This window comes from Hylobates moloch, unplaced genomic scaffold, assembly GCF_009828535.3.
Source record: "Hylobates moloch isolate HMO894 unplaced genomic scaffold, HMol_V3 SCAFFOLD_8, whole genome shotgun sequence".
Taxonomy (NCBI): Eukaryota; Metazoa; Chordata; class Mammalia; order Primates; family Hylobatidae; genus Hylobates; species Hylobates moloch.
Genome location: NW_026652283.1, coordinates 13,616,474 through 13,640,975, shown reverse-complemented (window position 1 = coordinate 13,640,975; position 24,502 = coordinate 13,616,474). Strand labels below are relative to the sequence as shown.

The 24,502-nt window shown below is 38.8% G+C and overlaps 1 protein-coding gene across 1 annotated transcript; it reads left to right on the top strand.

The window, feature by feature from the left end:
• Positions 1-6,079: 6,079 nt before the first annotated feature.
• Positions 6,080-24,394, top strand: ART4 (ADP-ribosyltransferase 4 (inactive) (Dombrock blood group)). Its single transcript, XM_032159702.2, has 3 exons — positions 6,080-6,635; positions 8,450-9,158; positions 20,125-24,394. Exons 1-3 carry the CDS (start codon positions 6,447-6,449, stop codon positions 20,214-20,216), a joined length of 990 nt encoding a protein of 329 aa, XP_032015593.1. The 5' UTR covers positions 6,080-6,446; the 3' UTR covers positions 20,217-24,394.
• Positions 24,395-24,502: the final 108 nt, after the last annotated feature.

Below are 24,502 nucleotides of genomic sequence, written 5' to 3'. Positions count from 1 at the left end.
TAGTGATTAGAGAAAAGTGATTTATGTTTGTATCATTCATTATTAGTCAATGCAAGAAGATCATAACATGTCTCAGAGCAAGGGAGGAGCAAAATCTCTGTTAGCAGGAGGCCAGGGTTATGAATTTTATAAGAATATGATCAATTTTATGTTCATGAATGTAATATTAATTTCTCAAGTAGATGAGAGTTTTTTAAAGAAAATCAATCTTTAAACTGGTAGAATGGATTTAACTCCAGATACTCATGGAACCTAAGAGGAGAACAGCTATAGTATAAATGTAGAACCCACTGTATCCATAAAAAGGTAGCTCACTCTTCCCACCTCCCCAGGAACAGTAACAGACAGTGAAGCCAGGATGTGTCTTCCTTCACAAAGAAGCTATAGCTAGGTGGAGGAGAAAAGCTATCAATTTCTAGTAGTGAACAGAAGCTATAAATTGTTCAAGATACAGTCAGGACAGAAGATGCTAAAAGTTAACTTTGTTTCTAGGGAGTAGCTTGTGATCCAGGGAAAATAGGGAGTGGGGCAAGAGCTATTATGTTTGGTAGGATAATAAGTTAGAAAACCTTCAAAAGGCAGACTTCTGAGCCACACGAAGCATTTACTCACCATGATCTATCCAGAGAAAAGCGAGGTCCATCCTCACTGAATTGTGCCCCTCTGCCCAGTATAGTAGAGACACATGGAAATAAAAGAAGGGGTTTTACTACACGGGGTGCAGATAAAAAACCTGGTAAAAAGGCCTTCAGTTCGTTGTCTCTTAGTGAACAAACTAGAAATGTATAAACAAAGGATTATTTAATATAAAGCCATTATACCCAAAGAGATGTAGCTTAATTTCAAATTAAGCCTCGGCGCTAACGTAAGTGTAGAAGTAAATTTACAACCACTAATCCATGGAACACAGAGAATTGCTGCTGCCGGTGGTGGGAAACCTTGGTCTGCTTAGCAAGCTCAACGTACACGAGAAACAACCACGGATTCCACCAAAATGAATGCCAAAGCGGGGGAGATGCTGAAAATAGAGGAACACAATGCAATAGAAAACTCCAGATTTTGAAGCAATACTTGCCCCCCCCCAAAAAAAACTATATTGTCACACATACATGTGCACAGACACATACACACACACAATTTTTTTGAAAAAATAGATATGTAGGAAAGTTAACTAGAAGGAGATTGCAGGAGTGCTCATGTCATCATGCTGCTCTTCCCTTGCTTAATCTCCCGTTTCTGCCATCCTGTTTCCCATAGATGCGCCCACTCATTCCACCTCTAAAAGCTCAGTCCTGCCCTGTGTGCAGACAGCCTCACGTGCAGCCTCACATGCCCTCATGCCTCAGTGGGAGCCGGGCCTGGTGCCTGGGCATTGGATGCTGGGTCCTCTTAGTCACTGCTCTTTTCATCGAGGAACGTGATCCCAGACTTATCTGGGATCACAGCTCCTCCCTAGAAATGTAAGTAACTTCCAGTTCTCTTAGTCCTGACTATGCCTCGAAAATTTTAGAGCTTCTACTCCCCACTAAAAATTGATGATTTGGAAATTAAGACCCCATTTCTAATCCCCATTCTCTAACTAATTGATGTGACTAGTACTTTTTTTAAAATTCCCTTTGAGAAATGGAGCTTTTTGCCAGAATCTCCTCCTAACTGCTAGGCCCCTGTTACCATGAGCTGACCTTCAAAATTGCACCGATCTAAGTTCCTAGAGAGCTGGGACCATATCTGGTTGGTTATGGCTGAATCCCCAGAGCCTCATGCACAGCTCATGCTCAGCAAATATATCGTTTTCAAATGTGTGAAAGGATGGCTACTCCCTTACCCTGTATTCCCAATCACTCTGCTCTACCCAAGTGTTGAGACGGTCCCTGAGTTATGTCAGATCTTCTGCTGCCCATTGTGTCCCCGGGATTTGGACAGACTCAGGCATAGTCCTTGGGCAAATGTCTTTTCTGTGAGCCTGGGCCTCAGAACCTCCTATGCACCACTAGGAATTCTGCTCTGTCTCTCCCAGAATAAATGGCCTTCTTGGGGATGGTACCAAAGCTACTGAAATTTGGAAGCATTTATTCATTCACTCATTCATTCAACAAACACAGAATGCTAGCTGTTGTGAGGGCACATGCAGCAGAAGTTGCTCTGTCAACAATGTTGAGGAAATTCACAGAGGAGTGGTGGGGGCGACGATAAGGAAAACAAAGCTCTTTCCTGACACTAAGATCCTATGCTTTTAAAGAAAAAATTGAGAAAAAGAAAGGGTAAATAACCTAATCTGAAGATCAATATATAACCAAGCAACCAGATACTATAATAAAGCAATTGCTTTAATAACTATTATTGTAAAAGGTATTGAAACAATAGATGCAAACGTCTCCTGAGAATGGTAGAATATCTTTCTGTGATTTCCCTGCCAGAACCGCATAATCTGAATCTAATTACCAGGAAATAATGTGCAAGCCCCAATTGACAGACATTCCACAAAATAACTGGCCAATGCTTTTCAAACCTGCCAAGGTCAAAAGACAAAATAAACACTGAGGAATTATTGCAGCTTAAAGAGACTACGGAGACTTGATAACTAAGTGCAAATTGTGATCCTGGGAAGAGCCATAAAGGACATTATAGGAAGAGTTAATAAATTTGACTATGAGCTATGGATTAGATAATGATATTATATAAATGATATTTGTAATTAACTGTGGTTATATAAGAGAATGTCCTTGTTTTATGAAATAAATGCTGAGGTATTTAAGGGTAAAAGAGCATGATGTCTGCAACTTATTCTCAAGTTGTTTAAAAAAAGAGAATGATAGAGCAATTGGGGTAAAATATTAACAACTGATTAATTTGGATAGTGTATCGAAATTCCTTCTACTCTTGCACCTTTTGTGTAAGCATGAAATGTTATCTAAATAAGAAGTTATAAAAATGTGAAATAACTGAGGGAGCTTTGCTCACTTCTGTAAGAGTGTTAAGAGTTAAGGAGGAACTGATAAGTTAAAACGTAGATAACTCAAACTCGTTCTGCCTACCAAATTATGGGGTCACTATCAAATAACTTTCCTGTCAATAACAAGTACTTCTGGCAATAAAACACTCCTATTAAATTTAGACACAGATCTGAAGTTCAACAAGATCTAAACAGGAACTACTAAAGGTCATTGCCAAACCTTAAGGCTGGTAGCAGAAGTTTCCTCCCTGGGAAAGGCCCTCTAGTGAGTACTGCAACCCATTCTCTGAAAGAAGGTTTAGAATAGTCTAGAATGTCTAGAATTTATTCCAGAAAATAGATCTGGAAAATTAGCAAAACCTCTTCTTAAACAGCTGCTTAAAAAATAAAATTAGCTTTCACTGTGTTGGACACCCTATGAGTTGTTGGTCTTTCGTTTCATTGTCAACAGAGCCCTGCAAGACTGGTGTTACCATGCCTACTTTTACGTATGAAGAAAATGCAACTGAGAATTAGTGTAATTTGTTCCAACTCACAAAGGTAGGAAGTGATGGAAGTAAAATTCCAACACAAGGTCTGCGCTACTTCAAAACGTATATCCCAACCCATCAAGACAGCACAAACAGGCTGCATTTTGAAGAACCAGGTATCATTAAATGATAACTGAATGCCCCCCAAACTCTAAATTAACTAATATTAAATTATCACATAAGAATCTTAATAAGATAGCCCTTAAGGCAAAAGATGACTTTTTATTGACTCCAAACAGTCAGAAAACTTTTCTATATACACCAGACCTTGGGCTTTTCTCTATCCCAGTTGTTTTCACTGATGGTTCTCTCTCTCCCTCTCCCTACCCGCCCCCCCGCCGTCTCTCTCTTTCTCCCTGCCTTCTCTCTCTCCCCTCCCCTCAACACTCTCTCACTCCCCCTCTCTCTCGCTCTCCCCGTCTCTCCCTCTATCTTTCTCCCTCTCTCTCTCTCTTTATTTCCCCCTGCCTTCTCTCTCTCCCCTCCCCTCAACACTCTCTCACTCCCCCTCTCTCTCGCTCTCCCCGTCTCTCCCTCTATCTTTCTCCCTCTCTCTGTCTCTCTTTCTTTCCCCCTTCCTGCTCCCTGCCCCATTCCCTTTTCTGTTCTCCCTCTTTTAGACTGAGTGGTATAAAATGTTACAAAGTTTTCTGCTGCCCTCCAGTGGTCTTATCCTGGAAGTGGCAGTCACGATAGGAAAACTAGCAAAACCTTTATAGAAGATAATAACGACACTTAAACTCTTTTAGAGTGTTTTAAGATCGTGGGCTTCAGGGGACAGAAAAGCACCTGTGATTACTGAAAAGTTATTAAACTTCACAGGGCCTCAACAACCACATTTATAAAGGAAAGGTTAAAATATCTCCTCATGGTTGTCCCGTGGGTTGAGATAACATGCAAAAAGGTCTTGAAGTACAGTACTTGCTCAATAAAAGAAAAGTTTCACCTTATTTAAGCCTGACAACTTTATATAAGGTTAAGGAAACTGAGGCTAAGCACAAATTACTTATTTTTTAAAGTTACCTCAGCCAGCATCGTGGGTAGAACACGACCTATAATTCAAATTTTCATATTCTAATTCTAGTTCTCTTCATGACATCTCAATATTCCGAAGTAACAGTTGCTAATAATGAATCTTAAGAATTTTTAAAGTCTTAAAGGGATATTTTCACACACTGCTAGTGGTTGCCATTAAATCAGAAAAATATGCATTCCATGGATCAGTAGTCACATCTCTAGAACTGCATCTTAAAAATTGTGAGAAACACACAAAGATTTATGTAGTTGAAAACAAGCTAAATATATTTATTAAATAAACTTTGGCGCAAATAATAATAATTGGTTTTATTTATTGGAAAATTTCTAGGTGCCAAATGCTATTCTAAGGGGTATGAATGTATCAACACTAAAATGAAGTTGGTACTATTATTATCTCCATTCAACCCATGAGGAAACAGAGAGACAGAGAGGTTAAGTAGCTTGTCCAAGATCACACATCTAGGAAGAGGGAGCACCAGGAATTGAACTGAGATGTCTTATTCAAGAGTCCATGTTCTAGTCACTTATCAATCTTTTTCTGAGACTGTCCATGGATCCACCCATGCTATTCCATTGTGTGGCAGCACCTATATAATGGAATATAGTGAACCTTTGTTAAAAAAAGTTTCAATAGGTATTAAATTATATAGGGACATGCTTACATTAAAATATTAAGGCGAATAAACAGTATGCAAAACTGCATACTATATTATTTCAGTTCTAGAAACATGTGTGTGCGTATGTCTAAGGGTGTATAAATCAAAATCCAGACCTAATTAGTGGCTGTCTCCAAGTGATGGGTTATGTGTAATTTTTTTCTCCTTTATGCTTTCTAAATGTTCTGAATATTTTTTAATGAGACAGAACTGCTGTCATCATCAGAAAATTTAGATTAAAAAAGATTTAGGGTGCCAAAAAATTCTAGAATACTTAAGAACAGCATTTAGTTTACTTAAAAGTTAAAAATTCAATCCAGAAGTACATATTTGCAAGAAAAACATTATCAAGGATTGCTAACTTTTAGTTTCTTAAATAATGAATCCAGAAGTATAAATACAAAATATTTGCAAGAAAATATAATTATATCAAGGGTTGGGAGGAAAGGAAGGATGTTCAGACTAGAAAGGGTAGTACCTACCTAAAAGAGAGTGCTTAATAGAACTGTGCTGGATTAAGTTTGCACAGTGGACCCTATTTTAACTCATGTCAGCTCTACATAAGCAGTCTCCTGACAGTCGTCATTAGGATTCACTGGAGACTGGAATTGTGTGGACAGAGGGCTTGATATCTTCAGAAGTGAAAATGGGGGAAGAGCTTAGAACCCGGAGGTACAATTTCTGGATTGGAGAGTTTCAAAGGTGCCAGGGAAAAGCAGTACAAAGAGCCTTCTTTTTGACAATAACTCTAAAACACACTTTGCTCTATGACAGCCCGTTCTGGGCAGGGCCTATCAGCAGGGCCAGTTGAGCCTATAGACACCGAGGGTGGCGCGTTCCCAGCGGCCCTGCGCATGCCAATCTTATCAGTTTTGATGGAAGTCTGGGGCTCCAGATAATGTTACTTGGCCCCAAACGCTGGACAGAGCATGCTTTTTCCTGTTTGGCTGGGAAAGGGAAGGCTGAACTGCTGAGTCTGACACTTAACAGGACTTCAGCATTCCCCTGAATACAGACTAGATCAGAGATTTTATTTTTTTCATTGAAAAGTAACTTGGGTTCTCTTTAGAAACCCTTATTTGGTGTGCGCATCTGGCTATTTCACAGAGCTTTCAGTTTTGCAAAGAAGTTGGAGTAGATTTCTTCCCTCAGACAAGCTATTGGTTGTTGGTGGGCAACAGAAGTTGCTCAGCATAGACAGGGGAAAAAAGGGTTCCTGCTGAGACTGAAAGAAAACCTCAAAGGAGAGCTCTGAGAATTCATCTCAGGATGAAGCTGCAAGGACAAAGGAGAAGTACTTGTGACACAAGCAAATGGGGTCCATTGATCAACAGATGCAAGAATATTCTTCTCCCAACTACTGCACCTCCTGCAATGATGAGAATCTGGCTCCTTGGAGGCCTGCTGCCATTCCTGCTGCTCCTTTCTGGCCTGCAGAGACCCGCAGAGGGTTCTGAGGTAGGGGGACAATTGAGGAGGTGATCTCTTTAAGATCAGTGCTCCAACAGAGCATTCACACGGCCACAGCCTTTCAGTGGTCCAAAACTTAGGCATTCAGAATCTAGTTTCATTCAGACATTTTAACAAATCATGTTAGTAAAGAGTGTTGAAAACGATTATTAAAAATTGTAGAATCCTTCATTGTTTGTACACTTGACACTAAGGACGCTAGTGGCATAAAGTTATTTTCTTGATCCACTGTAAAAATTAAGTAAAATATTGCTTCCATAGTACAAACAATGCAAAATAAACCAAGTCTATTTGGCTTTAAACTCTATCATACAGATTGACTTAAGTTTTAAGTATTCTAATAAAGATCTGTGTAATAAAAAACAACCTAATGTTAAGAGATGACAGAGTGCATATTTGAGATCTAGTAACATATTAACAAAGTTTCAGAGTTCATCATGACAGTTGGCAGAACATTATATTATTGATTTGGTTTGGTTTGGCTCAGTTTGGCTTAAATAGATACCGTAGACCTATTTTAATACCTGCTGTGAAGAGTTATTAGTTAAAATAATTTAATCAGTCTTAAAAATGTGTTCTAGTTTACAAACAACTAGCTGATGTCTCATCATAAATAACATAGTAAAAGTACCAAATGAGATGTTCTTTAAGTTCCAGTTCCAACATCCTTAACATTGACTGGATGGAATGCGATCCTTTAACATATGCCTTAATGAGTACTGTTTATTAGGAAAACATCATTTCTTTGCCAAGAAAGAAATGTTTTAGAATTTATATAATTTACCTATGGCTCTAAATGATAGTCTGATGATATTTTGTGGACTTCTATTCAAATCTGTCATTTCAGTTTAGCATGCACTAGACGTGAATAAATAACATTCTGTTGGCTACCCATTAGAAAGGAATGTCCTTTTCCAGGAGGGGAGGAACTTTCCTAGGCACATTCCTGACCACTGTCTAACCCTTGACTCACTCTGCTGTCCCCGAGGGGGACAAATGTACTTGACTGGTAACATGGGAAAAAACAACTGGGTGTGCTGAGTTTGGCTCTGATCTTCGTCCTCCTGGGAGTTAGCCTGATGGCAAAGGGCATCAGTTCTCTGTTTCCCCATGACAAGAATCTTACCTGGGCAGGCCCCAGTTCAGTACTGCCTGCAAACGAGTCGGTCCCATTCTGAAATTTGCTCTTAACAAGCCACTTGCTATCAGACCTAACGATGTGACTGCTGTAGCATGCCCTTATTCAGTAAGAAAACAGATATTTTGGCTTTCATATTTTGCTATTTTTATTATCAATGTTTTCAGAACCTGGGTAGACAAGAAGGTTGTTACTTACGAGCGCCCTCCAGTACTATTCACAGCTTAAGGATAAAGTTCAAAGATTTAATTTGGTTTTGGGCATTCATAAAAGTGATATTTTTGAAAACACCAGTGAGAGAACAGAAAGAGGGGGGAAAGCAGAGGAAACAGAAAGTAATTAAACTACAAGATTACGAATTTTTTCTTCAAAGTACTTACTATGCAAACATGCTGTGATTTTAGTGACATTAAAAGAGTTACTTCCTCTCTGGGGAGATGAGTTTTTCAAGCTTTCAGTAATTTATTTATCAAACCAAATTCAATCTCTAGCACAGGTCATTGATGCAGGAAGGATTGGAACAGTGTAATGATTTTCAGTGAAACTTACTTCAGCAAATATTGGTTTCCGGGAGAAGACTTAGCCATATAGAGTACAGCAAATCTGCAACCACATTCACCATCTGATTTGAAAAATTAAACTCAAGATTTTTCTTTTTTTATAGGTTGCAATTAAAATCGACTTTGACTTCGCACCAGGTTCTTTTGATGATCAGTACCAAGGCTGTAGCAAACAGGTTATGGAGAAACTAACTCAAGGGGATTATTTCACAAAAGACACAGAAGCCCAGAAGAATCACTTTAGGATGTGGCAAAAAGCCCACTTAACCTGGCTTAACCAAGGAAAAGTTCTACCCCAGAACATGACTACCACACATGCTGTGGCTATTTTGTTTTATACATTGAACGGCAATGTTCGTTCTAACTTTACTAGAGCCATGGCCTATGTTGCCAGGACTCCACAGCAGTATGAGCGTTCATTCCACTTCAAGTATTTACACTACTACCTCACCTCAGCAATCCAGCTGCTGAGGAAAGACAGCATCATGAAGAATGGCACTTTGTGCTATGAGGTGCATTATAGGACGAAGGATGTCCACTTCAACGCCTACACAGGGGCCACCATTCGATTTGGCCAATTCCTCTCCACATCCCTCCTAAAAGAAGAGGCACAGGAGTTTGGGAACCACACACTATTTACCATATTCACCTGCCTGGGTGCACCTGTACAATACTTCTCCCTCAAGAAGGAAGTCTTGATCCCTCCCTATGAGCTGTTTAAAGTCATAAATATGAGCTACCACCCAAGAGGAAACTGGTTGCAGTTGAGGTCAACTGGGAACCTGAGCACATATAACTGTCAGCTGCTAAAAGGTATTCTTTATCTAAATTGAGGCCACTCAGGATCACAGACCACTGCTCTTTTATAAAAGTTATTTTTCCTCAGTGGGTTTGGGGGGAAAGACCAAAAACATGAAAACTAGACTTCAGTAATGAGGGAACTGACAGATTAGAGAAAATCCACTTTATTTATTGGCTTCTTCTCTTTTCTTCCTGCTCTGTTACCTCTAGGACAATAAGTTCTGCAATGAAATAATTATGTAAAAAATTGCAGACAGACAGAGTAAAGCTTGACTGGAAGGTGGAGCATCAAGATAGCACTTCTACCTTCTCCCTCAAACTCATTGTTTTTGTCATTGTCATTACATGGATAAGGAGTTCTAAAAGTAAGGCAAGAGGCAAGATATTCATTCATTAATTTTCTGTTCATTAACCATCTTCTATTGTGATGGGGGCCCTGGAAATACAGAATGAATAAAGCAAAATTATCACCTAGGAGGATTTTTAGTCTAATGAGAAATGGAAATATGAACAAATGTATACACTCAAAAGTACTAAGTGATATACCAAATATTTAAGCAAACAGCTTTGGCTGCTCAGTGCAGGGAGCTACTCATTCTCTCCAGGAAAAGTGAGGAAGGCTTCATAATAGCCATATGGAACTTGTCATGAGAATGGGGGTTTTCAACGAAAGAAAAGTCATTTTAAGCAGAGAATAGCTTGCTGTGGTTTGAATGTGTCTTCCAATAAGTTCCTGTGTTGGAAGCTTAATCTCCAATGCAACAGTGTTATGGAATGGGCTCTAATAAGAGATGATTGGACCTTTCCTAATAAGAGATGATTGGATAAATGGATTAATGTTGTTGTCATGTGAGCAGGTTAGTTATTGTGAGAGTGTGTTATTGTAAAGAGAGTCTGATCACTGGAGCCTCTCTCTGTCTTGTGTACCCACTTCTCTTCCACCATGTTATGGTATAGCACAAAGGCCCTCACCAGATGCCGGAGCCATGCTCTTGGACTTCCCATCCTCCAGAACTGTGAGAAATAAATTTATTTTCTTTACAGATTACCCAGTCTGTGATACTCTGTTACTGCAACAGAAAACAGACTAAGACACAGCATATGTTAATCACAAGGATTTCAAACAGCCTGGTGTCTTCAGGGACTCTGAAATTCTGGGTGGCTGGTGTGCAGGATGTGTAGTATATGGGAAAAGAATAGGAGTAGGAAGGGAGGAGGGGATTTATCCAGGTGGGAGAATTCTGATGGGGCCTCATAAAAGGTCTTTTATTTCATGCTAAGGACCTTTTAATTTTATGCTCTAGGTAATAAGAAGTCATTAGAAGTTTTTAAGGGGTAGAAATCAGTTTGGTCAACATCTTAGAAAGGGCTCTGATGATATTGTGAAAAATGAACTGAAGCAGGAAAATTTAGAGATATTAAAATACAAAAAAAAGTTAAACTTCTTTTAAGAAAAACATGGCTGATTGAATTTTATGTTGCCACCTAGCCATTTCATGGAGGGGTAGTTGTGTAGCAAATCCTGTGCCATGTTTGATTCAGAAAAAAAAAAAAGACTGTCTTTATTCATATATAAATTTATTCACACTTACAGTTAGCTGGAACCCAGTTGCAGGGTCTACCTTCAATATATCCCCAAATTTGTCTTCTCTCTATCATTATTGCTATGATTTATAATTCAGGCTCTCAGCATTTCTCAACATTTCAGGGTGGTAGTGTTGCAAAAGTGTTCAAACTGGCATCCACACTGAGGTCTAGAATCTGCTCACTCTGTCCTAGCTATAAATACAGACCAAGGAGAGGAGACCTATCAATACTTTCATCTCCTCACATGTCTCCTTGGAAACATGGCAGCAAAATGAGTGAAATGAGTATCTGCCCCACAGACACAGGAGATTAGTGTTTGTAGAGGATGAAAAACTATAGTAGAATATGAAGAAAACAGTGAGATTTTGATAATAAATGAAAACATTCATAGCCAGGTTCCAGGATTCTTTGGAACTACACCTGGCTAGGATATGATTACTTCATTCTCATCATGAATTTGGAACATATAATTCTTCACTAGGATAGTAAGCACAGTAAAATTTATTCAATGAAAAATTACAGAAGATTTATATCAAGCATTGAGTGGGAAACTGAGGGAAAGGAGTATATAATATAAACCATTACTCACATTCTGCCATTCCATAAACCTCAAAGAAAAATATTTCAGGACACCCCCACCCAAATTAATGATCTTTGCTTTCCTGTGGCGAAACTACCCAAATGCAACTTTAACTTAGTTTTGAGTTAAGGTTTAGCTGGGGTAGCCACATAGATCACTAAATTCTGAAAGTTTGGTTGTAATGAAATATTTGGAATCACCAATCACACTTAAGGGAATCAATAACCTTGTATCGCTCTGTAAGCTCCCTGGGGGCAGGAACTCGACCACATAGTATTTGAGAACTAGGCAGGCAGGCAGTTTGAGCCCAGACCCACTCTGTTTGAATTTATATCCCACTGTACCACTTAATAGCTATGTGTTCTTGGTCAAGTTGCTTAAATTCTTTTTTCATCTACCTAATAATCATCATAACAGAACCTCAGAAGACTTTTGTGAAAATGAAATAAAATGTAAAATTATTGGCCAAGTGCGGTGGTTCACACCCATAATCCCAGCATTTTGGGAGACCGAGGCGCGTGGATCAATTGAGGCCAGGAGTTTGAGACCAGCCTGGCCAACATGGTAAAATCTCATCTCTACACAAAGATACAAAAAGTAGCTGGGTATCGTGGCGCACACCTGTAGTCCCAGCTACTAGGGAGGCTGAGGTAGGGGAATCGCTTGAACCCAGGAGGCGGAGGTTTCAGTGAGCTGAAATCATGCCACTGCACTCCAGCCTGGGTGATAGAGTGAGACTCCATCTTAAAAGAAAAATAAATAAATAAAATTATTCATATATTCTATAGCATATAATAATGGTAAATTCGTGTTAGCTATTACTAACTTCAGTCCTCTGGCACATAGAAGTGTCCAGCCTATTTTGTTGAATGGGTGAATGAATGATGGTGAATATACCTCTAAGCAATCTGAGCCTTAGACTACATGACCACATAACGCAATTAATTACAAACAGTTCCAATATTTGAAGAAGGGAAGATATTCTAGAAGCTTCAACCCCTAGTCAAAAGTAAGCTGATGTCACAAGGTAAATGATCAACGTGGTCACTTGCAATGTGAGTTACCGTAACTAAATTTTTCCCAGAAATATATCAATTAGAAGCTTGTGTGGCCATGCGGAAAAGCTTGTAAATGGCAGAAGAAAAATGCCACTGGTCATGATGTGAATCATCCCTTTGTTTGGGGGATCCACAGTCTACACTGTGAGTCACTTAGTAGCCTTCTCGGTTATCAGATCTGCTGTCTCGGTATTGCAGTGTTTGTTTTCAAGTGACCCTCATTTTATTTCATAATGGCCCCAAAGTGCAAGAATAGTGATGTTGGCGATTCAGATATGCCCAAGAGAAAGTGCCTCCTTTGAATGAAAAGTTTAAAGTTCTCAACTTAATATTTTCTTTATAAATTGAAGTGAAGAGGGAAGAGATAGGTCAGAGGCATCATATAATCAGCCAAGAGCTGGAATTGGAGCATCTTCTCACCCTCCACAGCTATGAAACTATCTGGGAAGGTAAAAGAGGGAGAGGAATAAGCTCACATTGCAGGGATGCCTTTCTTCCTTTGACCCCAGACTCTGACTAAGGGTTGCAGAGAAGGCTGGTCCATCCTCTGGTTCCACCTGACCTACCTAAACCTCATCTGCCATTGGCTAGTTGGCATCACAGTCATTTAGTTGAGGGCAAAAAATTGCAGTAGTGCCCCCTTACCTATGGTTTTGCTTTCTCTGGGTTCAGTTACCCACAGAATATATTAAACGGACAATTCCAGAGACAAATAATTCCTGAGTCTTAAATTGTATGCCATTCTGAGTAGTGTGATGAAATCTTATGCCTTCCCACTCAGGATGTGAATCATCCCTTTGTTTGGGGGAGCCACAGTCTACACTGTGAGTCACTTAGTAGCCTTCTCAGTTATCAGATCTGCTGTCTCGGTATTGCAGTGTTTGTTTTCAAGTGACCCTCATTTTATTTCATAATGGCCCCAAAGTGCAAGCATAGTGATCTTGCCGATTCAGATATGTCCAAGAGAAAGTGCCTCCTTTGAATGAAAAGTTTAAAGTTCTCAACTTAACAGAAAGAAAGAAAAAACTGTATGCTGAGGTTGCTAAGATCTATGGTAAAAATGATCTTCTACCTGTGGAATTGTGAAGAAGGAAAAAGAAATTCATGCTAGTTTTGCTGCCACACTTCAAACTTTATCATTGGTGGTATATATATGTATATATTTGTAAAATGACAGTTTACAAATGACACATATATATATATACAAAAATGACATAGGGTTCACTACTACCTGTAGTTTCAGGAATCCACTGAATGTCTTGGAATGTATCCACTAAGGATAAGGGGGCACTACTGAATACAGTCTTGGATAGGACACAATATCTATCTCTTCTGATTTAAAAAATGTTTGATTGCCAGCCAGGTGCAGTGGCTCACGCCTATAATCTCAGCACTTTGGGAGGTCGAGGCAGGTGGATCACAAGGTCAGGAGATCGAGACCAGCCTGACCAACATGGTGAAACCCGTCTCTACTAAAAATACAAAAATTAGCCAGGCATGGTGGCATGTGCCTGTAATCCCAGCTACTTAGGAGGCTGAGGCAGTAGAATCACTTGAACCCAGGAGGCAGAGGTTGCAGTGAGCCAAGATCGCGCCACTGCACTCCAGCCTGAGCAACAGAGCGAGACTCTGCAAAAAAAAAAAAAGTTTGATTGCCTTCAGAATGTTTTCAGTTATTCGCTACAGTGTTGTTTGTTCGTTTCTTTGTTTCTTTGTTTTTCTCTCAATCAGTAAGCTAAGAAACATCAGAAAGGTCCTTAAAGTGATTTAACTGATAAGTAGTACTTACCCCAACATTCTGGAGCAGTATTGGACTGATCCATACATGAACAATAAGAGGAAGGAGGTAGTGTGTCTTTCTTATCTGGGGTCCTTAACAGGGAGGAAGTAAGATCAGCCGACTCTCCCCAGACCCGACTTTCTAGATAGCTGCTATTTCCCACTTCACTGCTCCACTAGCCCCAGTCTAGGGAATTCACAGATGGTGTTCTGGAACACTGGTATCTAACTCCTTACGAAACTGAAATATTCTCTGGACACTGTTTCTCATTCTTTCAGCTTTGTTTTGTTTCATAAGCAGGAGCCACAAGCTATTCTGTGTCCCCAGAAGTCCCTGTAAGCCAAGTAAATTATGTTTTCTCTCCTCTTCCCTCTCAATCTGACAGACGTGATACTGGAAAGACCACTTGAAGACCTTTAAAATTACCCAGCCAGCATACTGTAATTCTCCCAAAGAAGAGACAGTATATTAAAGAGCACAGCTTCCCCAGTCCTTCAATTTATGCTCAAATCGGTCCTGTTAGTGCGTAACTCAAGTTTAAAGAGTTTCCAGGAATCTGTTGCTTTTAGAGAGACAAGAGATCATATTAATAGAATTATACTATTTAAGGAAGTAAATTTGCAAAGGAAAAATTGTCATTCTAAACTAACAGCTTTCCCCTCTAATTATTCTATCACCCCTCACATGACCTATACTGGTTGCCATAGAAACAGGTGTTTTCATGTCCACTGGAAGACTCAAAATATGTTAACAGAATGTTAGTTATTTGCCCTTAAATCTTGCTTCTTTCAGCAAAATAACCTATGCCAAAAATCTGTAGACACACAAATACATGCTCTGTTCTGTATCATTAGATTCACAAAGAACAGGGATTTATTTGTTAAAATGTTTCACATAATCCAAATTCTTAACATGTTTCTAGAGAAATATAGGCAATTGTTTGTAGTCAGCCTGGTTTTACATGTAAACTTCACTTTTTAAAAACCTGTATGATTCTGGTGGGGAGAAAATGAATGAATGCATGTAAAATCTCTTAGAACAGTATCTGACAAATGTAAGTACTCAAAACTTTTAAGATACTGTTACCATTATTATTATTTATTTTATTAGCTTTCTGTTTTGCCTGTTTTCTTTTACTCTGGGCTTCAATTATCCAAAATTAGTTTACCCTATTTGTGGCATCACAATGACCTCGAAGTAGAGTGTCTGTCTCAGATAAATGGATGAAAGAATTAGTCATTGAATAAATCTGGGAGACCACATGGCATGGTGGAAAGTGAATAAACTTTGGAGCCAGAAAGATTTGGGCATATGTTAGTAGCTAGGTGGCCTTGTGCAAATGACTTAACCTCTGAGCCTGTTTCTTCATTTATAAAACAGAAGTGATGCTCACCTTGTGGGAATGTTGTGATAGCATTGGTGTCTCTGCCTTCTCTCAAACACAACTGAGAAACGCTGGGAAAGTACTTTGCACATGGAAGTGGGATAATGGTTTAATGGCACAAACATGTGCTTCAGCGAAATTGATAGTAAGAAGAGAAACAAAGGAAGAGGCAGAAGGAATAATGCTTTTCATTTTCGGGTGCTAAGTTTTTGCTAGGTAATATTCTAAAATATTAACACTCTTGATCCTTGCATTTTGACAGAAAGAGGCTAGAGATAGCATTTGCCTCAAACACTAGATTAACTTGATATCGTGCACGTCAGTTTTACCTTTTTCTGTTTAAGAGATTATTTACTTCTGAACAGTCTGATAAAATTCAGATTCAAACTTCATGAAATAAAAGTTATAATCATTATGTATTTCTTCCAGACTTTACACCCTAAGGCAGAAATGACCAAAATCAGGTTATAAAACACTGACAAAATGATATTTGTTTAGCAGTTTAGTTTACAAAATGCTTGGACGCCCATTATCTGTTTAGTTTTTACAACCACCCTGTAAGTCAGGTTATTGACTCCACTGTACTGATGTGAATGCTGAGATTCAGAGAGCTTAAGTGATTTGTGTAAAATTATTCACAGTTTACAAATGACAAAAATAGGATCCTTCCCCATGTTTTCTAATAAGAATTCCAGGACAATATTCTCCATAGGCTGGTTTCAGGGGATTCATTCATTCTTCAGCAAATACAACTGAGAAATTACCATTAGTTTTAAGCTTCTTGACTATGACTGTTTACATTATAAGTCAGTTTACACACACATAAATATGCAAATACACACATATTCATAAAATACAACAGTTATCCTTTTCACAGGCAGTGTAATGCTAGTGTTTTCTATTCTAACCTACTTTATTACATTATTAAACAATGATGGCTATGACCTCCTAAGCTGATGTCACAACCCATCAATGGATCACATTCTCCAATTTTAAAAATACTGTAAAAAGGTAAAGAGAAAATTTAAAACTTCGAAGAGATAGTCGAATAGAAAACTAAAGACAACTACAAAAGTAAAAATAATGTGAGATGTCCTCAAATAAAATTTTTTTAGCTTGTAATTAATTTATTGGACAGCTGTTTTTTATTTATTTTCCTAAATATATGGTCCATGTAACAATAATAATAATTATGCAAGGTAGAAATTATAATGGCCATAAGAGAGGTAGAGAAAAAGTATCAAGAGAGTTAGTTACTTTAACCTGAGATAATAAAATTAAAAGGAAGCTATTTTTAACATCCTAATTATTATAAAGAGGGCTTATGAATTTTTTGAAGGATGAGTATGATTACAAGACAGTAGTGTCTATATGTTTGTCTCTTATTTGGGCATCATCATAATAGCAGCTATCATTCATTCATTCAACAAATCAGTATTTATTGAGGACTTCTATGTGCTAGGCACTATCCTAGGTGCAAGGAAGGAAATAGGTGAAAATCCCTGCCCTTGGGGATTTACATTCTATTGATGTGAGGCAGAAATAAACAAAATAAATAAGTGAATTATGTTGTAGCTGGTAGGTGTTAGGTACTAAGGTGAAAAATAAAGCAGTGTAAGGAAATAGGGAACACCATGGGAGGGAGTGGCAATATTAAACTGGGTGATCAGGGAAAACTTCACTGAGAGGGTGACATTTGAGCCAAGGTTGAAAGGAGATGAGAGAGCCAGTCCCATGAATATCTGAGGAAAGAGCATTCCAGGAAGAGAGCACAGCAAGTGCAAATGCCCCAAGTAAGAAGCAACAGCAAGGATGCCAGTGTATGGGAATGAGAGAAAAATAATAGAAAGTGAAGACAGATGATGATGTAGATTTGGTCACATAGGACCTTGAAGGCAGTTGTAAGGACTTTGGCTTTTCCTCTTAGATAGGATACCACTGAGAGATTTTGGGTGGAGAACATAGAAGATTGTGTTGAAACTGACCTAGCAGCCCAGTAGAGGATAAACTGCAATGAGGTAAGCAGAGAAACCAAGTAGGGGGCTATTTCAATCATTCAGATGAGAGATGAAGGTGGTAGAGTGGAGGCAGTAGGGTTTGACCAGGTTCAGAGCCAAAAGGAGGTCCTGACACCCTGGAAGTAAAGAGTGAGGGAAAAAGAAGAGTGAAGGATGACTCCAAGGTTTGGCTAGAGTAATGAAAGGATGGAGGTGGCACTCACTGAGATGGAGAAGCCTAGGGATGGAGTAGATTTAAGAGGAGGAGTTTGGTACTTGACATGTTATATCTGAGCTGTGCAATAGTAACGCAAGCAGAGATGTTGAGTGCAGAGTTGGATGCATGAGTGTGTAATTCCGAGGAGTGACCCAGGATGGAAAGATAAATTTGAGGTCAGTGGGTTATGGGTGGTATTTAAAGCCATGAGACTGGATGAGCTCCCCATACAGGTGTATAAATAAAGGAGAGAAAATGTCCAAGGACCAAACCTCAGGACACTCTCATTTTAAAAGGTCAAGTAGAAAGATGGAGAGGCCGGGTGTGATGGCTCACACCTATAATCCCAGCACTCCGGGAGGCCAAGGTATGTGGATTGCTTGAGCTCAGGAGTTCAAGACCAGCCTGGGCAATGTGGTAAAACCCCGTCTCTACCAAAAATACAAAAAAAAAAAAAATAGCCAGGCATGGTGGTGTGCACCTGTAGTCCCAGTTACTTGGGAGGCTGAGGTGGAAGAATCACTTGAGCCAGGGAGGCCGATGGTGCAGTGAGCAGAGATCGCACTGCTATACTCTAGCCTGGGTGACAGAGCAAGACCCATCTCAAAAAAAAAAAAAAAAAAAATGGAGAAGGAATGGCCAGTGAGGGAGGAGAAAACTGATAAGAGTTGGTGTCCTAAGAGCAAAATGAAGAGTAAGTATCAAGGAGGATGGAGTGATTCACTAACATAAATATGGTTGATAGACAAATACAGTGAGGACTGAGAATTGACATTTACATTCCAGGAAGCTCAACACATAATCTCTTGAATCAGACTCTCTAGGTTAAATACTGGCTCTGTCACTTACTGTGTGGCCTAACAGAGACCCTTAAGCTCTCTAAATACTGGGAAAGGGTGGGACTGGAAATCCTTGTGATCTTTAGCCTCAGTGAAGAGGAAAAAAAAAAAAAAAATCGTTTGAGAACCATTCTAATGATTGACCTGCTAAAGTGGTATTAATGCTTCCGAAGTCTCTGTAGGGATTCATATAATTTGATTTTGACACAAACTTTGACAAAAGTTTAGAAAGATGTATGCTCTTAATTTTCCTTGCCAACTCTTATTGGTGAAAATTGAGGTCTTGAAAATTATTGTATCTATTCCAGCTTGGTGACAGAGTGAGACCTCCATCTCAAAAAAATAAGACAGAAATTACTGTATATATATGTATACATATACATATACACACACACACACACACACACCCAGAATAATTTCTGTCTTTTCTGTCTTGGAATTTCTACTTGTGTATACACACACACACACACACACACATTCCTATATAGAAATTCCAAAAAACTAAAAAATGTATATATTGTGTGAAAATAGTAGAAATGTATTTCTCCCTCATCTGGTTATCCTATCAAACAATATGAGCAAATATTGAGGCAATCAGAGTTGAATCTCTTCCTCCCAGAAACATCTTTTCTACCTTAAACAATCAGTGAAGACTGGCTGAAAAGAGATTCCAGTCTTTATTTAGACTATTTCTTACAGGGTTTCCATCTCTCATCTCATTTCAGTCCCCATTCCATTATATGGCCAATTATTAGTTATATCTGACAATTTTTTTTTATTTTCCAGTTTTGCTTCCACACCTAACTGGCTGCTAACCTGTCCCCCATTTCCTGTGAAAGGTGTATACGTGTAGTTAGTACGTACACACACACTCCAGATAGGATTGTGTGAATATTTCTTGCTCACCTTGTAATGAAAAATTCTATGGATGGACATGTAATACACAGACAAACAGGTTAGTGGTTAAGAATGCAGAATTGAGACCAACTGGATAGGTTTGAATGGTGCCTACACTACTTACGAGATGTGTGACACTGGCAAGTTTTTTCTCATCTCTGTGTCACAATCTCATCAAGTAAAAGCCAAGGATAATGAGAATAAAAATCTCATAGGTCTGTTGTGAGGCTTAAGTAAGTTAATATATAGCAAGGGCTCGAAATAGATCCTAGCACAAAATCAGCATTCAGTCTGTGTTAACTTTCATAATGGTGATGAAGATGATGATAATTAAGATGGGGATAATGCTAACAGTGATTATGCTGCTGGCGATGATAAAGATGGAAAATCAGATCTCTACCACCAGCTGGCTGGGTTACCTGGGAGTACGTCTTTTAACCTCTTGGTGTCTGTTTCATCATCTGCAAAATAAGCAAGTTATGTTCAAAAAATCTAAAAGAATGTGTTTTAAGTAGCTAACTTCAAATGTTTTTATTAGGAATTTTCCAAGTTAAGTAAGTGGATCAATGGATAGATGAGGTAATTTAAAAAAAACTCTGCTACCTAAAATATCTCTAACTTTTGTTTTGTTTTTTACAGCTTCCAGCAAGAAATGCATCCCTGATCCTATAGCTATTGCATCTCTCTCCTTTTTGACCAGTGTCATCATCTTTTCCAAAAGCAGAGTATAAAGGAATCTTGTGGCTCCTTTTATTTAAAAAAATATTTAAATAAAATCTTTTTTATTGGCCTTTTGGCTAGAAATGGACATTTATTTTCCAGGAAGGATGATCCCATCATACTTCTGCTGAAACCAGTGCATGGTCTCCTCTTTGCTAATTCTCTTATGCCTTTCCTTGTACCCCTTTGCCTTATTTCAATCTGGGCACCCTAAGTACTCTTGGGGAAATCACTTTGCCCAGCTAGCAACTGATGCAGAGATGGCTCAGCCCACTGACTGTGACTGGCCTGTAACTCACGCCTTAGCCAATCAGTATATTTCTTCTTCATGGACACAAACATTCATGCTAGAATAGAAAATGATCCAATCAGAGCCTGTGAGATACACTCAGGGTACGTTTTTAGAATTGCAATTGGAAATAGAATGAGAGCTTCTTTTCTGAATGGATATTCATGAAAGCCGGGTAGGAGCTTACAGCTGCCAGCAAAGATCCTGCCACCAGGAGAGGAGACCCTACCTCCTTGAGAAAGGACCTAACACAACAAAGGAAGAGCTGATAAATGAAAAGAAACTGAGACCTGATGAGAATGTGTAAGCCTCTGGATCCAACTTTGCCTAACGCTGAATACTACAAGATTTTTCATTATATAAATCAATAATTTATGTTTTTGCTTGCATAATTTGAATTAGATTTTCCATGTCAAGCGTCAAGCAGTTGAAGTTCCAATGAATACAAGGACTCTTCCTTATTTTTTTAGTTTAGTTTTTCTAAATAGGAACAAATCAAAGAAAATCAAATTAGAAAGCAAAGGACAAATTATTCACCAAACAGAAAAGCTTTGAACCCCAGAGATTAACCAAGGTGTGAATTTTCTTCAGAGATTTTTATGAGCATTCAAGATCAAGCTAGTATGGCCTCAGATGAGAAGACACATGGAAACTTGAGAAATAAAAGGGAAAGTTAATGAAAGATGTTAGTGAAATCTCATTCACCAGCAGTAATGGGTGTTCATGCATGTTCCTAAGACATTACAAAAGTTAAAATTTAAACTCATGTTAATTTATAGAGAATTTGATGGCAAATTTAAGTCTTCATAGCAAATTTAAATATTAGGAAAACATAAGGGTATGTGTGAAGGTTAACAGAGAGTATGAGAGAAAAAACACACTGATTACAACAAATACCAGCGATATAGTGAGGTCTCATTACATGTAAACTAGGAGATGCAAAGAAGTATAAATTGTTGAATCGCATAGCTGGAAATGTTCTCTAACGCTTCCCTCAGGTAGTAATTTAGGTAGTGACATAAGGGATTATTTAACCTGATCACGATCACTAAAGACCCTGGTATCAGGCTAAATGGAGTAAAGATGAGGGCTAGCTCTATAATTTTGGGTTTTGAAAGTCCATGTTCCTTATCCCTTTTGAGATTTGGATAAGAAGAAGCAAAACTGAAAATCGGTCCATCTATTTACTCTCCATAGGACTTCCTGAATGGCCCGTGTCATGATCAAAGAAATGGAATGGGGAATAAGCTATATAAAATTACCTGGCAGGGAGTTCAGGCATCTCTGTACTATCATTCTTTAAATTGGGATTTGAAACTAACAGGGCCAAATCACCTCTGTCACCTAGTTGCAGTAGCCTCTACGTCAATAAAGGAAAGAATTTCTGTCAGGCATGGTGGCTCGCCCCTGTAATCCCAGCACTTTGGGAGGCCAAGGAGGATGGATCACGAGCTCAGGAGCTCAAGACCAGCCTGGCCAGCATGGTGAAACTCTGTCTCTACTAAAAATACAAAAATTAGCCAGGCATGGTGGCACGTGCCTGTAATCCCAGCTACTTGGGAGGCTGAGGCAGGAAAATTGCCTGAACCCAGGAGGCGGAGGTAGTGCAGTGAGCCAAGTTCACACCACTGCACTCCAGCCTGGGCAACAGAGCGAGACTCAATCTCAAAAACAGAAAAAAAGAAAGAAAGAATTTCTACAAACAGACAATTTATGTGACTTGCACAGGATAGGGTCTTTGGCAGTTTGGTGGCTACCTAGTAGAGAGTCCTGCGGGCATGGCTCTGGGAGCAAGCTTTTCCAGTGAGCATCGATGAGTCAGCAATGACATGCTATGTTGGGAAAAGCCACCCAACAACTTAAGTACATTTTTCCTGTGCCATATAAATGCATGTATTGCGCCATACTGTGTACAAAGCACTTTGGGGATTAAAAGTTCAGAACACTAGGCCAGATCTCTCATGAGTTTACAATCTCTTAGGAGAAATTAAGAACATAAGCAAGCCACAAGTGAAATGCCAAAAAAAAAAGGCAAAAATCAAGTTTTCTGTTCATAACAATTCAAAAGAAAGATTTATTCCAACTGAGGCAAGAAGAGACACCCGGAAGGCTTTAAGTAAGAGGGTGCATTTGAACCAGCCCTTAGGGCTCTAGGCTGGGAGAAGGGGTGAGCAGAAGGAGAAAAAAACAAGAAAGAGTATGTGCCAAGTGTGTAGTGCCCAAAACAAGGCCAAATATTAAATGCTTGGAGCTGAGAGAAAAATGTGATTCCTCTGGCCTATGGTTAGATAAAGCTTTCTATCAGAGGTGAGGTTTTATTTAGAGGAAAGTAGAAGCGGATACGGAATGATCGATGTATGTACAGCATAAGATCAGGGAGCAGATAGGTCTGGCAGAGAGTGAGGGGTAATGTGGGCTGGACAGGAAATTGGAAGCCACTCGGTGAAGCTAAAAAGTCAGCCAAAAGCATTTGATTTCCATGAGAAGTCATAATTTTCTGAGTAAGACAATTCTCCTAAAGTGTTGACTCTCCAGGCACAAGCAGCAATAGCATCCTTTAAGAGCTCGTTAGAAATGTGAATTTTAGGGCCTGATCCCAGACTACAGACTACAGAAATTGAACAGTCTGTTTTAATAAGTCCTCTAGATGATTCTGCTATACACCAACATTTGAGAACACTGTGACTTACACAATTATGATCCTTAAGGGAATAGCCAAGTTTCTAAAAAAGGTAACTTAGTTCTAACTCCTGCTGCTGTTTTACAGATCAAATCTCTGTAGACAGAAACTATTCTCTTAAAATTATGTAGATTCATGAGTTTGGTTAAGGATAAATGTACATAGTTCACATCCCCTCAGTCTCTCCCTATAGTCCAAAGCTGTTGAGCAAGGAATCTGTAGAGTATTGATTTAAACTGATTAAGTTACATGTTTATGAAACTCTAAGAAACTAGTTTTAGAAATTTCACTGTAATTTCTGCTAGGATAAATTTGTTAGGCTGGAACATCTTCCAAATATAAGGCAGATGCTCAAATATGTGTAAATTCATGCAACTGTTAACAGAGACTGTGCTGTAAGGAGTACTTATGTCTTATAGTAATTTTATTAAAGAAATACATGCATGTCTCCTTTTGATGTGTACAGAAATATACTGTTTAACCTGAGGAAGCTGATTGAAACAGGAAAAATTTAAAAAGTAAAAACACTCAACCCATGTAATACTTTATTTTTATAACAAAGTGTTCTCTTTAATATGCCTATTAGATTATCTTGAAGTTCTCTATTTACTCTTACTTTAAAAAAAAAATCCAATGAAAGAAAATTTCAGTAGAGTTTGTTTTGCTAGAAGAATCAGGATTCTTGTACTGAGTTGTCTAATGATATGCATCAAATTGATTTACACTGAATGAACTAGCTCTTGATTTGGTAAAATTCAACAAGCATTTATTGAATTAGGTGCTTTCAGAAATACCAAGATGCAGCAAACACTGGCAACTAATAAGAAAAAAAATTACAAGTATAATAGTATTTCATTGTTTCATAGTAAATAATCATGTGTTGTGTTGTGTGGCAGTTCACTTTTTCCTCCCTACTGATGATCCATTCAAACAGCTAGGTCATCCCATGCCCACAGCCTAGAGGAGGAATGAGACCAGGCATAGTATAGAAACACACCCCACTTTGTTCTTCAAAAACTGAAGGATATTAGAGAAAATGAGAGGAACCCAAAACCAAAGTATTTGAGAGAAACATTAAATGTGAGTAATAGGTTTGAGAAAAAATTACAGCTTTTCCTCAGTATTTCCAGAAGCCAGGAGGCAGCAGCAGACATGATGTCATTAGAGTGGTCAGACTGGTGGTACCCAGTGGTGGGAAAACGTGAAACACTGTCAGTGATCACCAGCCTAACAACAGCCACCAGCACTGGAAGACCACTCATCTTTATTGAAGTGGGCACTTCCCATCTCTAACACCCTTGTTGTCATTCCCATTGGCATCTGGCAAG

Bases quoted from the DNA above. Each gene is read 5' to 3' on its own strand.
- ART4 (XM_032159702.2), top strand. From the start codon at position 6,447: ATGAAGCTGCAAGGACAAAGGAGAAGTACTTGTGACACAAGCAAATGG. The intron at 6,636-8,449 runs GTAGGGGGACAA...CTTTTTTTATAG, and splicing joins GACCCGCAGAGGGTTCTGAG to GTTGCAATTAAAATCGACTT. The intron at 9,159-20,124 runs GTATTCTTTATC...TGTTTTTTACAG, and splicing joins TAACTGTCAGCTGCTAAAAG to CTTCCAGCAAGAAATGCATC.